We start from the raw sequence: 16978 nt of genomic DNA, 5'->3' as shown, positions 1-16978 counted from the left end.
AATCCAGAGCTATTCTGCATGTATAGTTTTAGTAAAGCTGACAGTTTAAATGGTGGGACATTATAATGAGAAATTAAGTTAAATTCATTTAGGCTAGCTCTTAGGAACTGACTGAAAGGTAGGATTTTTTGTTGTTGCTGTTTTAAAAATACGTTCTTTTCCTCAGCATAGAACATAGAAATGTTTTTGCATTACCAAGCATAAACTAGACATTAGATTCATAACCTATAAAATGCTGTTTAGGTTTTAGAAATATAAATTTCAGTATCTTTTTATAATGTATTAGAAAACAATTTTTTTAACCCTATATATTTCATTATCATTCTTCTCTTAGAAATGTTACTTGTGACAGAACCCTTATTACAAAATTGATTCAAGGTTGCATATTTGAATATTAAGGACAGTTGACTCATTTTAAATGAAATATTTACACACATATGAGGTAAACGCTTATAGCTTTAGAGAAAAGCATATAAGTTGGTTATATTCATGGCTAAATAGGCTCTTGCTATCAAAGAAAAAGAAAAATGTTTTGAGTGTGATGATTTTCATTTAAAGAAATCATAGAACTGTAATTCCCCTAATTTTTACCCCAAATATAACCATACTGTTGTCCTCAGTATCCAAAAATATTCCAGGGAATGGCTTCCATTGCTCTACCTCTTCAGTTTACTATTCTTCTCCTGCTTTAGGCAAGGAGGGCACAGCTTCCAAATGTGCACTGATACATTTCACGTGTTTAATATGAAAGACAAGTTTCTCCTTAAAATACTTATGTTCTGTCTATGTAGTCTTTCATCAACTTTTCATGCCCAGCTTGTCCTATTTTATAGCAAGGTTTATTTCTGGTCTTTGTTCTCTAGGTCTCTATAAAACTTAATGTGTGCTATATGTGATAAAACATTATTTTCAAAAAGCTACTCACAAGAATTGGTCTCATATGTTTAGTTTTAATGCCATGTATTTTTGTCATGACTCAAAGAAAACTGATCTGCATTTGGTCAAATTAGCAAAAAAGCTAAGTTGAAATATTATAATTCCTAACACGATCATTCCAAACAAATTTATTGCTTAATGAATTTAATGTTATTTTGTTCTCTCTAGATAAACGTGTGGAGAATTGGCCTCTGATGCAGTCTCCATGGCCTACACTTTGTATAAGTACTCTTTATCTCCTGTTCGTGTGGCTGGGTCCAAAATGGATGAAGGACCGAGAACCTTTCCAGATGCGTTTAGTGCTCATTATCTATAATTTTGGAATGGTTTTGCTTAACCTTTTTATCTTCAGAGAGGTAGGTTTACTAAAGTCACCTTATTATTCCCCAGGGTTATTGAAAATTAAGAAGTTAGAATATGTAAAACCATCATTGTATATTGTATCCCAAGATAACTGTTGTCTACTCTAAAAGTAAATTTTACTTTATTGACATTCTTATGTTTGGATAACAAAAATATGAAACATATGGAAAGTATAGGAGAGTTATTTAAAATGGAATGTTGAAGCAGACACACTAGATTCCAAAATAACCATTATTAACTGACAGTAGAAGTTATTTAACTTTTCTGAGACTTATTTTCCCCATCTGTAAACTGGGGATAAATACCTGCCTTCTAGATCAGAGATAAGTGAAATAATTTTTTCAGAGTGTTTGGCACATATTAAGTAGTCAGTAAATAGTTGTAGCTCTTTATTTATAATTCTTACTCAGCAGTTTCAGGTTTGGTCATATTTTGATCAAAATATGCAGATGTAAAATACTGATTTCGAGTTAAATCCTATTACATAATATCATTGTATTTGGGGTTGGAACAAAAATGAGTTAACTGTTACACACTGTTGCTGCTAATCATCTTGTACTTTTCTGGACTCCAGCAAGTTCTCCATGACATTCTGAAAAGAAATCCTAAAGGTTAGATTGACATAGGCATTTTTTAAGTTGTAAGAGTGGAAGGAATTTTTTTCCCAAGTGGAAGGAATTTGTTTCCCAAGAGATTCCTCATTAAAATTCTGTATGAACCCAGAGAACTGGACTGGTGATGCTAGGAAAATAAACACTACTCTTCTTTAAAGAAATCTGTAATTGACAACTTAGTCTGTAGAATCTCAGCTTCATAAAAATAATTTATTTGGATACTTTGACCTCATTTGTTAGATATAAACCACATTGGATCAGGAATAGAAATCAATGCACCTGTTGGATCTGAGTCATGGTTAATCAAAATTTCTCTTGATATAATAAAGTAGATAAGAGTTGAAGTCTCAGCTTAGAGTTACATGTGATTTTTAATTTAGCTTCCAATTTTAGAATAAATTGACACACAGCAAATTTTAGAAACTCCCAACACATTAAAATGTTTAATGAATTTCAATTTTTTTTTAGATAAAATTGTTCTTTAAAATAATTTGAAAGGTTGCATGTTGTATTTAGTGTTTTTAAATTCCATATCTGCTAAAACTTTATTTTAAATATTATTCCCCTTTTTTTCCAGTTATTCATGGGATCATATAATGCAGGATACAGCTATATTTGCCAGAGTGTGGATTATTCTGATAATGTTAATGAAGTTAGGGTAAGTACATTTAAAATACCATTCATCAGTAGAAGTGGGTTTAACTTTATAATCCCCACTCTGAAAAACATACTTTCATAGAGTGGTAAAAGTATATAGGATTGTGTTGAGTCAGTAAAGCTATGCTTTTCTTTAAAAGTACATAATTAAAAATGTTTTCATAGCTATAGTGTCCTATTTGTGTGAGAGTGAATATGTGTTGGCTTACTAGAATACAGTACTTAAGAACAAAAAATTTCCATGTTTAATGTAAAGGTGATATTTTGGATTTTTGTGTTTTGGGTCAAGAATAGAAACTCATAGAGTCTAATTCATTTGTTAAGAGTCTGAGGAAAAACAAATGTTGTATAAACTATGTAATGTTTAGTAAGTTAAGCATAGCACAACTGTATAGGTATAAACTCAGTTTTTATTATATTTGCAGAAAAATAAACCATTGGTAATATAATGTTATATTTTACTTTCTAGTCACCCTTGACATACAAAGATTTATAAACAGATTTCAGTTATATACTGTCTTCTTTGTTGTTTGTACATAGGACACACATCATAGAAAGTGGTAACATAAAAAATGTTGAGTTTAGTTTACTCTTACAGTAGGGTTCTTGTAAAATATTTTAAAACATTTACAGAGGTCACCTCTCACTGGATCCTTGGATCCTTAATCTCAGCATGTAACCTAATCTTTCTGTACCATCTGGTGTCTTAATTAGAGCCTAGGAAAAGAAAGGACTTATTCATGTAAGTAGGATTATATTTATGACCTAGGAAATATTTGTTATTTTTGTTTGTGTGTGTTTTAGTTTACCACTTTAAAGATTTTACTGCCTAATACAAAGTACTGTGGTTAGGTATTTATTTTGTTGCACACGTTAAAGTGAGAGACCAAAGCTAACAGAGACCAGTTGCTACACAAACATACTTGCAAGAATATCTGAGGTATAGTATAGGCTAAGCATGAACAACTGAAATACCTTTACAAAGTAAATATCTCGGATTTTTCTGCCACATTGAAAAACATAGCAGTGTGAAGGTATTTATAGCTCTGTGTTCAGCAGTTTGGTACTTCATGACATCTAACTATGTAAAACACTAAAAATTTTCTCTAAACCGTTGCCACTGGGTAAATATAGACTTGGACTCTTTCTTTCCCATTTTTTTCCCCATGGATAGATGCCTAGGTTTCACACCTACTTAGGCAAAAATGATTCCGTGCCTTGTACATTTTGTGCAATAAAGATTGTTTAGGACTAACTTAACAATAAATAGAAAACCATATGATAGTGTCACTCTGGTATTTATAACATGCTTTTCCTTTCTTTTTATAGATAGCTGCTGCTCTGTGGTGGTACTTTGTATCTAAAGGGGTTGAGTATTTGGACACGGTGTTTTTTATCCTGAGGAAGAAAAACAACCAAGTCTCTTTCCTTCATGTATATCATCACTGTACAATGTTTACATTGTGGTGGATTGGAATTAAATGGGTCGCAGGGGGACAAGGTGAGTATTTTGGGACATATCTGCATATATTAAATTATGTATATGTGTTGGGTGGAAAAGTAATGAGAAGCTGGAAATTTGACTTGGTCTTTAACTTGCTTGCATAGTTAATTATTTCTGTGTTAATTTCATTTTAAAGAAATATGAAGAAAAAAAAGAAATTTGAAGAAAGCAAAGTTTTGGTTTTTTATCTGTGGCTACTTAAGTACCTAAAGATTTACCTGAGAGATAAGCATAAACTAATCTTAAACGTAGCAAATAATTTTTGATGGGGAGCAGTTACAGTGGTTCTGACTCAAAGGATACTGAGCTAGGGGCGCCTTAAGCGTCTGACTCTTGATTTCAGCTCAGGTCTTGATCTCAGGGTCGTGAGTTCAAGCCCTGCATTGGGTTCCACACTGGGTGTGGAGCCTACTTAAATAAAAAAAAAGAGAGAGAGAGACAAAGGATACTAAGCTTTAACTTCTCAGTTTGAAGCCTCCATCACCAGTCGAAGCCCAGAGCCCACTCTTGCTCTAAAATGGGCCTTAAATGAACCTGTTGGTTCTTACTCAAAGGAAATTGTAAATAGCCTTGTTAAAGACGATCTGAATTCAGTTTGTTCAAGATATGTCTTCAGCTTTTCAGATGCCTGTAAATTGAAGATGATTTACATCACTGAGCTGGAAACAGACTATTTCTCTGTTGGGGACCCAGGTTACCGGTCATTATAGTAGTACAGTTTACCTTCTACTTTCATTAAAACTGTTTAGAACCCTAAGAAATAAGTACTATTTTGTTGTTGATATGTGTATATTGATATGTTTATGTTGATATGTTGGTATGCCATCTGAAGGCAATAATGAGGCTTTAAAAATCTATTTTTTAAAAGGTCCTTTTTATTTTATTATTTTTTAAAGATTTTATTTATTTGGGAGAGAGAGAGAGACATGAGTGTGAAAGGGGGGAGGATCAGAGGGAGAAGCAGACTTCTCTGAGCAGGGAGCCCAATGCAGGGCTCAATCCCAGGACCCCAGGATCATGACCTGAGCCGAAGGCAGACGCTTAACCGACTGATCCACCCAGGCGCCCCTTATTATTATTTTTTTAAGTAATCTCTATACCCCACGTGGGGCTTGAACTTACGACTCCCACCAAGATCAAGAGTCCCATGCTCTTTCAACTGAGCCAGCCAGGTGCCCCATTAAAAATCTATTTAAACAATTATATGTACCATGACTTTTTTCCCCGAGAATAATACAGGCAGTAGTTTCTATATTATGGCATACTTAAGTCACTGGGGTACTCCATTTGGAAGCTTGCCACTGTGAAAGCCCTTTGCATTTGAAGAACACTCATTTTTATTTATAGGCTAAAAGCCTGAGTCTAAACTTTAAAAATATCTGATGTGATCTGAAGAGAAGTCTTTTCCATTATTACTACTTTACAATTTTTATTCCTAATCTGTACTCAAGAATAAATGTTAGAAAATAATGTGGATTCATTTATTTTATGTCCAGATGGCTTATTGCCTACTAAAATTTTCTGTATCTTATAATTCTGTTTTTCTGAAGCATTTTTTGGAGCACAGCTGAATTCCTTCATCCATGTGATTATGTACTCATACTACGGGTTAACTGCGTTTGGCCCATGGATTCAGAAGTATCTTTGGTGGAAACGGTACTTGACCATGTTGCAGCTGGTGAGTTAAATGCTTCTAAAGTTGCTTCTGGCAAAACACTGCAAATATTTGAATTTACTAATTTTAAACAATTTTCTATTACAAAGTTGACTTTCTCTGTGCTCCAGCTGTGGGAGTTGAGGCTGCTTGGCTCTGAGCTTCTTGTTCATAGACCTAGTTGTCACTGCCACTAATTTTTTAATGTTCTTAAAAGACTAAACACAACTCTTGTCTAAGAGAAATGTTCTTTAAAAATATTCTGTGAAATGGATGAGTCAAGATCTAATAAGCACACCGTAAAGTACATAGACTCATATATGACCAGAAAAATAATGTAAGTTCTCTGTCAGGTGATTTTTTTTAACTTAAAATGTTATTATTACCTTTCTTCATCCTGCTCTTGCTTGAATTTTGTTTTCTATTCTATTTTTCAGTCCTTGTTAACAGATCCCATACATTTAGGATATAAAAGTTGAAAAGAAGGCACACAACCAAGGAAAGGGTGGGATCAAGGAAGAGAACAAAGACTAGAGAACTCCTCTTAATTCTCCAACACACAGTCCTAGAGAGCAGAGCTAGGTGTTCTCAAATCCTAGCCTTTAGAGCAGACAATTTTCAGCATATACCCCTCGTGGGACTTCTTGTAGCATCTGGGTACCTCAGTGAAACATTCAAGCAAGGTGCTAGCCCAGTCATCAAAGTGGAAATCCACACCAACCTGGTCGCTGTTCTTCAAGCCTTGGAATTTATTATAATTTGCTGTAATCATAGCATGTGCACAATTTATCAGTGGGATCACATTTGGAAATGCTATTCATCTCTGCTTTAAGTTGCTAAACAGCTGGCTGGCCGAACAGGAAACACAACTTTTGGGGAATGCTGGGTGGGAAAGATTCATTTGTAACTAAAATGCTACAGGAAACTTCCTCCAGTTTTTATGTAAGCTGTTTATATAGTTGGTGTAATTCATTTCTCTTGGTAATTAGAAAATGGGCACAAGAAAATGAAGAGATGACAAAAGTCATCTGAACTCTTTATATCTACTTTGTTGGAGTCCTCACTTGAGCCTCCTTGAGTGATGTCATACTTAATCACACATATATACATAACCCTTTTGGTGACTTAGGTTCTAAGAACCATTGTCAAATCAAAAGTTCTTAAAATCTGGATTTTACCATGGAGAATTTAAAGTTTTTTAGTCTGATCTAAATTTGGGGCTTACAAGGAATAAATGAATTTAATCATATTTAATATAATAATTAATATGGATAATGCTATGCTTAAAAGAGAAAACACAATTGCCCATTCCAAATAGGATGTTAGTTTCATGAAGAATTGAATATTTCTAAGCCAGAAGTTCTCACAACAGTTAATCATGTAAGTTAATCTTGTAAAAAGTTAACCCTTGTTAACACTGTGGAATTCATAATTCTTATATTGAGAACCACTCATTTATTGATATATTGGAATTTCAACTGATCTGCCTTATCTGAATTACAAAGCATCTTAATTTTGGCTTTTCTTCTTTTAAAAACTTTTAAAGTTGAAAGTGAGTCTTTTTGCACTTGTTCTCAAATATCTACTGAATTTTACCAAAAATCTTAATTTGTAAAGGATAGTGTTAATTCATTTAGAGAGGGTGAGAGAGCGAGCACATGGGGCCAGGGGGTGGGTGGGAGGGTAGGAGAGGAACTCCCCGCTGAGCAAGGAGCCCTACACAGGGCTCGATCCCATGACCCATGCGATCATGACCTGAGCTGAAACCAAGAGTTGGACGCTTAACTGACTGAGGTTAGTGTGCCTCAAGGATAGTGTTAATTCAAATACAGTATTATCTGTGTGCTATTTTGTAAGAAATAAATAATGAACACTTTCAATAGGTTCGTTTTTAAAAGTATATGTACCATTCCACTGATAGTTTTGTGGAAAAAAGTCAGTCTCAAATGTGGGAGGAAAACAAATATCAAAAAGAGTATATGGTACTATTAGTTTATTCTCTTAGGCCATTGATATTCCCTCTCATTAATAACATCATTCAACATTATCCAGCAAATACTCATTGAATCCAGACCCTGTGCCAAGAACTCCTCATGGAGCAACACAGAGCCATACCCTCTGAAGTTATACACTAGTGGGAAGATGGACAATCAAGAAGTTAAGAAGTCCAGATAGTTTTGTTATAAAGAAAAAAACCCACACCAAACAAAAGCCCTCATTAATGGGATTGAGAAGGCCAGCTGGATGGAGTTCCTTTGTCCTAGCTGGCAGAAAGCCCTTGCGGAGGGGATGACATCTGAGCTGCAACCTGATGGATGAAAGGGAGCTGGAGTCTATTGAACTTTGGACAGTGTGGCAAGATTTGGGCCTATCTTAGCTAGACAGAAGATTCTGATGTTGTTAGAAGTTACTTACAATTCCTACATTGTTGTTTGGTTTTTCAGGTTCAGTTCCATGTGACCATTGGACACACAGCGCTGTCTCTTTACACAGATTGTCCCTTCCCAAAATGGATGCACTGGGCCCTCATTGCCTACGCGATCAGCTTCATATTTCTCTTTCTTAACTTCTATGTTCGGACATACAAAGAGCCTAAGAAAGCAAAAACTGGAAAAACAGCTGTGAATGGTATTTCAGCAAATGGTGTAAGCAAATCAGAGAAACAACTAGAAAATGGAAAAAAGCAGAAAAATGGAAAAGCAAAAGGAGAGTAAATTGAACTGGGCCTTAACTGTTGTTGACAGTGAGGAAGTTCCCATTTCATATAAAATTTCAGGGAAAACAGAAGCAAATGAGGGTTTGGAGGTGGAGAGAAAAAGGCAAATGTGCTCTATGTCTTAGTAACCTTTAGATAGAGTAAAGTGTTAAATACAATGCCCGGATGTTTTATTTATGAAGTTTTATTTTAAACATTTTTTTTTTTATTAGCCTTGATGTTGTCCAGACCAAAGCAATCATTATGACTTTGGAGGCTCTCCCTCTGTTCACATCCATTTGTCTAAAGCATGAGATTTTTCATGTATCTTATATACATTCTTCAGTCTGATGATCACAGAAACACAGTATGAATTTTTTGGCTAAATTAGTATTACCTACTGATTACAATCAGTTACCTTACATTTTCTGGTCCAAAGCTGGAACTGTAGATACTTTAAAATTTGCACATTTGAATTCATTTGCTGACTGGAATGGTCGAATCTCTCCACCTCTAGTCTGAATATACCCTTTTGGTTGTAATTAAATTAAAAAAATCTGATGATCTCTGTAGATTCTTAGAGGCTTGATGATGATGGTGTTGGTGAAAATAAGAAAGAATTACAGTAAAATCCTGTCTAGCGACCCAAAGGTCACCATGACTTGCGGCACAAATCATTGTGGGAAACAATTTTTGTGATGAAAAGGCAGCCTTTCAATACTCCTATTACTATCAGAAATATATTATGAAAATTAAGATTATTGTCTGATTGGAACATGAAACAACTCATCTTTATTAGTAACATCATAAAAGAGTTACATTTATGTGCTGTTAGAAGAGAGTATGTTGATTTTTATCAGGCTTTCCTTGTTTTGATTTGTGGCTGTTACCGATTTTTCATATGTGGAAATATACCTACCTCTTCTGTTGGAAAGAACATTTAAAATTAAATAAATTTTAATTAAAAAATCAAGGAGTCCTCTAATGTAAATTTTAATACTAACTTTCGAATCCGCTAGTATTTTTTTGCTTTTTTTTTTTTTTTTTACAAATAGCATACACTCAATTTTTCTGTGAAACTATCCTTCTCTTTCAATATGTTTAGTTTTGGAGTGATAGTTTCCTTACGACAAAGTTGCAAGATCTTATTTATTAACTAGATATGAAGTGTAAACCCATTTTGGTGCAATATTCTTGACTCCTTGGTGCTAAAGATCATTAAATTTAGTGTGTGATTGTTACATGGTGTTCATTGTTAAGACAAAAAAATGAATAAAAATAAGAGTAGTCAGAACCAGAAAATGAAGTTTACTATTTACAAATGAAGTGTTTCATGTAATATAAATGAACAACTGGAAATACACTAGCAAAGAGAACTTGTACATTGTCTTATTGCATAGGTTGAAGTGTTAAGGGATGTTGACCAGGGATCATTACAGAAAGAAAAAATGTGACCAAAAAAAAAAAAAAAAGCATGAATATTTCTAAGTATCTCAACATGTCAAAACTGCATGTGCAGGATGTATGCTGTTTGTGCAGACAAACTATTTTAGAATATTTTGTAAACTATAAAATATTTATTGTGCATTAAAATTACACACTTTTTCCCCCCGAAGGCATGCAGTCATGAAAAATACAGACTATTTGCAACACTTAACAATGGTTTGACCTGAAAGGATTCGACACCTTTGTCTTTGCTGCTCTGTGTGTAATGACTAGAGATTTGTAAATCTTTGTGAACATTCTGTACTGATTCCCCAGACCTATTCATTCCCTGCTACCTGATTTCAGCACAATAAATATACAACTGCTGTGGGAAAAATGATTTTTTTTGTTAATCAGTTTATTATGTAAATTATCTGCTAGATGTTTATTTGATTCAGTTGTTAATATTCAAAATTCTTTTCTGCTGCCAATTTCTACTGTAGAGAAAAAGTGAAACTAAAATATTCCTGGAGAAAAGCTTATTTTTTTTTATGATGGCATATTTTTACTTTAAAAATCAGTTGCCTTTGGAAGAGCTTTTGGATCCAGACATAAAACTTAAAATTTTCTTCTAAACTACTCTTGCATTTGTCATTTCAAATGTAAGCTTTAACATTTTTTAATGCTGTGGGTTTTTTTGGTTCCAAAAATAAGGTGGAGGAGCCCTTATGTTCTTACATTAGATCATTCAGCTCTTATTACAGTTTTTAAGGTTCTTTATCTAAGATGATGCTGAGCTGTGATATGCAGCCTGTTCTGGTAGCTTTCATAATTTCTCAGTCATCACACTGAGTTGCATGCCTCATACCTAAAAATCAGTTGAGGAGGACTGCATCTTTTGGTAAAACTTTGTCAGTAACTAAAGAAATGTTTCTTACACAGAAAACAGGGAATTTATTAAATATTTGCAATGGCTAGAAATACCTTAGGCATGTACAGTGCATTTTCCAGTAGAATCATCAATGACTGTATCTCTTTTTTTTCTGTGTTACTCTTGACTTTGTTTTGCTGATGGACACTGACTAATGGCTGGTTTCAGTTTTAGCATTATTAATTTAGTCATTCTCTTTTTCTCTCTTTCCACACACTTCCTAGGTATTCAAAAATATTTTCATATGGATTTTTATGTTCACATTCTAGAACATAGAATCTAGTGTTTTGTAGTTTTAGGAATGTTTTAATTTACAGATTTGTTCCATATATGCAAGTCAGTTATCCTTTAAGTAAGAAAGAGAAGTGAGGTGGAAGTGATTTTTCCTGCCCTATCCATCTGATAATACAACAGTACAGGCATTACATACATACTGATGATTGGGACCTTTGTGAGAATGTGACATCATGCTGAGCTGTCCTGCTCTCTCAGCTCATGTCTTGTTTTAGCCTAAAGCTCAGCCAGCTGAATTCCTGACACTGTCCTTATTGAGAAAAAGATGGCCACAGATTGTGTAGGAGCTCAAGTGGAGTGAGTGCTAAGTACAGACCTGAGTGAGGTAGACTTGGAATCCTGCTGGATGGTAGATGGGGTTGCAGGGCTGAGGTGCTGAGCTACACACACAGGAACATAACACCTGCTTCCTGATACTGGTCACCTGCCCTCTCAGCATGCAAGCAATTTTGACAAGTCACCTTGGAAAGCAAGTCCTTAATAGTATATTTTAGAATCCATGCTTAATCTTAGGTATTTTAAGCAGATGCCATCTGAACCCAAAAAACAGTTATGAAGAGGCAGAGAAATATAAACAGATTCATTGTTTCAAAACACAAAAAAATCATGTAAGTATTAGAAGTTGGTTTTCCTAATTCTCTCCCAAATTTCCTAATTTCCGTCCTAAATTATGGAAGGAAGGCACAGCTGTGAATTGAAAGGCATACATTTTTTTTCAAGTTTTAAAAATAGGATGTAACATGACTACATTCCCGAAGGGGATTCAGAGGTATAAGTTAAGAATTATAATTGACATATAGAGCCACTCAGATGAAGACTGAGATTCTAGAATATATCGTTAAAAGAGCGTGTGAATTACAAAGAAGGTGGTCAATAGCTGTCTTCAGATGATGATTAATAGGAATTTTAAGTTTGTAAGGGATGATCTGAGATACACTTCGGTGTTCTTTTAGACTTATAGTTCTAGGTTTTGCTGTATCCTTTGAGAAATTAAACCTTTTTCTTTCCTTTTTTTTTAAAGATTTTATTTATTGATTTGCCAGAGAGACAGTGAGTGTGCACAAGCAGGGGGAGCAGCAGGCAGAGGGAGAAGCAGGCTCCCTGCTGGGCAGGGAGCCCGATGCAGGACTTGATTCTAGGACCCTAGGATCATGACCTGAGCCCAAGGCAGACACTTGACTTACTGAGCCACCCAGGTGTCCCTAAACTTTTTTCTACCTGTTAAGAAAAAAAAGACCTAGAACTTAGGTCTCCTTTTCTCTTTATATTTTTCATTTTACCACAAGAAGGCATGTTTACATGTCCACACGTGAACAGATTTCCTTCATATTTTCATTCCTTGGAGATCCATCCAGTCTTAAATAGAAATTGAACAGAATTTTTTCTCCTTTTCTCACTCTCATAGGTGAGGCTCTCCCAGGGCTTGTGTCCTTAAAGTAGTATCTCCTTTGAGAATAAATACATGCTGAAACACATCACTTGATATCTATCTACCTAATTATAATAATCTAATGCAGCTATCAGAACGTCACATTGTAATTGAACATCTACACAAAGAATATGTCCAAATTAAAAGCCATTCTAACACTAAAAAATCTTGGAAGGTTTAAATAATACAGCCATTTCTAAAAAGAGTGTGGAAATTATTGGGTATTTCCCAATTTAAATATAAGACTGTGAGTTGTAAAGAGAATTTGTCAGTCCACATGCATATTCCATATACTCTGTCAGTCTCCAGGAATCCCTGGATCCTTTTTCTGTAATTTGAGAGAAGCTAGTTAGGTTGCTCTTTTCCTCAGTTGTAAAACTTTTCTTTGAATTTGCCTTTGGGAAAGAGGAAAGCACCCATTAGAAATTCCTTCCTTGTCATCCCTGATGCATCATATTTAAACTGAGTTTCTCCTCCCTGTGAGGAAGCTATCCTAAGAACCAGTCTTTCAGGAATACTGATTACCTAGCTATTTGGTAATGAGAGGGTGGTAGATTATGTGTCTCACACAGGAGGTAGCATTATGTTAGTGACACTCACACCTCACTTTAAAAGTGGCTTGTGTTCTAATTTTGTTAAATCTAGGAATCAAATACAACATTTACATTTTTATAAGCATATTATATAGTTAGGGCTTATCAGCTGTACACGTACAGTTGGATTTTAAATGTTTTTTTTGTTGAGACCTCATAGTGAAAATTTAATAAAGATGTTACATGGTCACAAAAGAACAAATAGCTGCTCTTAAAAGCTGTGTTCATTCGCCAACATTTAAGTGTTTTCATTACGCTTGAATTATTACTGTTGGCCCATGTAAAAGTGGGGTCTGGTCTTTTTTTCCAGAAAGAAAAGGAGTATGGGAACCTGTGAGGCAAAAAGAATAGACAGATGAATTTGGGGAACACATTTCTAATTTATAATTAGAGTTGAGATTTGGAGTCTACATACTAGAGTCTACCCTAAATATTAACTACTTCAGAAAGCCAGTACCATCTTTAGATTAGTGTGCTAGATGTTTATTGGTTCTATGAATCCATCTCTATCCCCTCAATATACCTCCCTTCTTCCCTCCACCGGTGTTACAGAGTCTAAAGAACTAAAAATTACATTTCTCAGATTCCCTCACAAATTTAGGTTTTGTCAACATGAGGCACTTGTGAAATTTTTGGAAGGCATAAGGGAGGTGGATGCCATCCTTCTGTAGTAATGCAATTATATAAATGGGCTCCTTACAGACATAAGTGTTGGCAGCAGCTGAATTACGTGATCCACTATCTTGACACCACTTTTGTAAATGCAGGCGGTGGTAATGGTGACAGTGATCATGGCAGATGTGGTCATACTAATTTGAAGTCAAAGACTAGGGGTGGCCTGCTGACTCATTCCTCCAAGTTACCAATAATCTAATCCTTTGAATTAAAACACTCTCTGCTTGAAATACCTGAGTGGTATCTATTTCATGCAGTGAACCTTATCTAATTAAGTAGTCAGTGCCAAAATTTGATCAGGAAATAGACTGCCAAAGGTAATAATATGAAATTGGTTACTGACCTAGTTGAGTTTACAGGCGGTGATAACTTAATGACCACTGGGAAATGGGATACTGTTTTCCATGTAGCATATAGCTGAATTTTCACCTATGGCCTTGTAGAATGAAATCATTATTGCAGGGACACCTGGGTGGCTCAGTTGGTTAAGTTTCTGCCTTCAGTTCAGGTCATGATCCCAGCATCCTGGGATCTGGTCCCACATCAGGATCCTTGTTCAGTGGGGAGCCTGCTTCTCCCTCTGCCTGCATTCCCCCTGCTTGTGTTCTCTCTCTCTCTCTCTCTCTCTCTCTCTGGAAGTAAATAAAATCTTGAAAAAAATCATTATTTCAAGCAAAGCCCTTGGCCAAACAAGTGACTGCTGTGTTGTAGTATTATGATGGAAATGAGGAATATAGAGATTTTAGTGTGAGATAGTTGCTTCTGATTGCCCTGCAGAGCTTACAGAAAAAACTTAGCTTTTGTCTTAAATTCTTGGCTGCCCTAGAAGGCCCTGTTGTATCTTTTAGGTACAGATCTGAAACATCTTAAAACAAGATCCAAAGGGTGATGATCCAAAGTGAGTTGCAGAATTATAACTTAAGTTCACAGCCTCAATAGTTTCCTAAGTGAAAGTTGTGGCACTGATTGGGAAGGGTGGGCGGGGGGGACCTGAAGAACTGGAATGGGGACATTTAGGTAGATTGAGATGAATCTGAGAACCTAAATCTCCAAATTCTATTAAATATCCCTGGCCAAGAAAAGCAGACCCTCCTCCCTTGTCAGATGACCTCAGTTCTTTATTGCTTGAGATCCTGTAATGGCTTCAACCAAGGTAGTTACTTTCCAAAGGGATACTGATCTTCTTTATGCCTGCCTTCTACTCTTTCAGTGCCACCAGATCTGTAAGGATAATTAGAACACAGCATGCCTCAGGGAGACAAGTACAAAATCTACCTTGGGAGGAGATGGCTTAGAATGATAGGATTTGGTTAACTTTCACCTGCTGAAATGCGTAGGAACAGATTCAAAGAGTGCTAAGCAAAGAAGAAAGAAACATAACTTTAAACTGGACTGAAATTATTAATATAGGTGCATTTATCAGAAATTCTAAATTTAAGGCTATAGCTCAACAGAGGTAGCTTTAATGACTTGGCAGTTGTTTAACTGAAACTTGAAATCCTTGGTGGCCTACATTAAAATGAGATATATGTTAGAAATTCATTGGAATAATGCAAAGCTTAGGGAGTAAGGGATGTTGCAGATGATTTATCATGTGCAACCCACTTGACCACCCCCTCACTATAAGAAATACATAGGCAAATGTACATTGGTAATAGGTGCTTGAAAAATTCTGTAGTGGCTGTTTTCTGTAGGCTGGGGACTATAGGGAGGAAGACTCTTCCCCCACCTTCTTAGGTTAGTGACTGAGACTTGTGACTTAAACTGACAAAAGACAAATTAATAGGAGGAAAAGTTTATAACTTTTGTTGATACTAATATTTTTAATTTTATGTGCATGGGGGCTTCATAGAAAAGCAGTGAAAATCTCAAAGAAGTGGTTAGCCTATGGACTTATATACCATTGTAACAAAAAGCAATCCATCGTGCAGAAGTGACTAGACAAGGAAAGAGTGTCTGATAAATTGTGGGGAAGTGACTAGAGAATGTGGGGGGAACTAATGGGTTATTTCATAAGCTTTGTTTATGCAGACCCACCTTAGTGCCATCACTGTTTCCAGCGTTACAGCTTACTCTCCTTTTCTTGATACAGGAGAGTGGGACAGCTTCACAAATTTATGGCCTGCTGTCTGGCAGATAGAGGGAGGGCAAAGAACTCTTCCTGCATCTGCTTTTTCTCAAATGCCTTCAGCTCAAAATAATCTTTATGTCAAAGTGGCATATTTTAGGGTGACATATTCTTCTCCCCTTCAGGATGATGAGGGAGGGAGGATGCTCTCTCTAAAATGGGCTCCCTGACTTCAGTAGGAATGATGGTACTGCAAATGACTAGAGGCCAAATGGCAGTACTTAAATGCCAGAGACAAAGTGGATATGGTTACAGTAATGGGCAGCAGAGTCAGAGTGGTTATTAGAATGGCTTAGTACATGAGTATCTCTGATGGCGGCTAATTTTTTATTATGCTCCTAGGACTGAAATAGATGATTATTTATCATACATCCATTAGCTCTTATGTTTGACTTAAACAGAAATTGGAGAGTCTTGGAGAATAACAGTGGATTATCATTAACTTAATCACGTAATTCCAAGTTCAGTAGCTGTTCCAGATGTATTCAATTAACTGAAGCAACTCAATATGATTTTGGCATCTGATATTTAGTGATCAATCTGTTAAATGTTTTCTTCTCCTTTCCAGTTAAGAGATTCCAGACAAAGTTTCTTTCACCTGTATTCCTTCATGGTCTTGCCTCAGGACGGCATCAATTATTAAGTATTCTTTAATAATCTAGGAACCTTGTTTGTCTCATCTTGGGGTAAGACACTGCTTTGGTCCATCATGCTGATTGCATCTGGTGAGTAGAAGGTAGCAAGTACAATAGATTCTTTGGTCAGGAACATGTATGCCAGAGGGTGGGAGGGTAAAATATAAATTCAGGGGCCATGACATCAATAAAGTTTTTGGTAGTCCTGTGATCTATAGCAGATTGAGACTTTTCCTCCTCAGTGAAAGACAATTGCCACACTCATCTCTGTTAAAGAGGTGAATTTCTTAGACTAGGAAATCTCATCGGACTTTTGAAACAACATATATATACTTCAGGGTACTGCTGAGACTCACTTATCAAGTAACCCCATAAGGCTGACAGTTCTGAATAGGGCCAGACTAAGAGAAGGCTTTGTTACCACTGTGGACCACAGTGCAAGTTA

General features: G+C 35.7%; 1 protein-coding gene across 1 annotated transcript in view; it reads left to right on the top strand.

The window, feature by feature from the left end:
• Positions 1–10248, top strand: part of ELOVL4 (ELOVL fatty acid elongase 4) — a 32569-nt gene extending 22321 nt beyond the window's left edge. Inside the window, exons 2-6 of the mRNA XM_025858544.2 lie at positions 1105–1292; positions 2491–2571; positions 3900–4071; positions 5625–5752; positions 8173–10248. Coding sequence (XP_025714329.1) covers positions 1105–1292; positions 2491–2571; positions 3900–4071; positions 5625–5752; positions 8173–8442 — 839 coding nt within the window. The 3' untranslated portion in view covers positions 8443–10248. The remainder of the gene's footprint in view (positions 1–1104; positions 1293–2490; positions 2572–3899; positions 4072–5624; positions 5753–8172) is intronic.
• The last annotated feature ends 6730 nt before the right edge of the window (positions 10249–16978 follow it).

Source organism: Callorhinus ursinus, unplaced genomic scaffold (assembly GCF_003265705.2).
Source record: "Callorhinus ursinus isolate GAN/ISIS: 27379988/994484 unplaced genomic scaffold, GSC_fseal_2.0 scaffold6, whole genome shotgun sequence".
NCBI classification, from domain to species: Eukaryota; Metazoa; Chordata; class Mammalia; order Carnivora; family Otariidae; genus Callorhinus; species Callorhinus ursinus.
The sequence above is the reverse complement of the archived record's forward strand: the minus strand, read 5'-3'. Positions and strand labels throughout refer to the sequence as shown.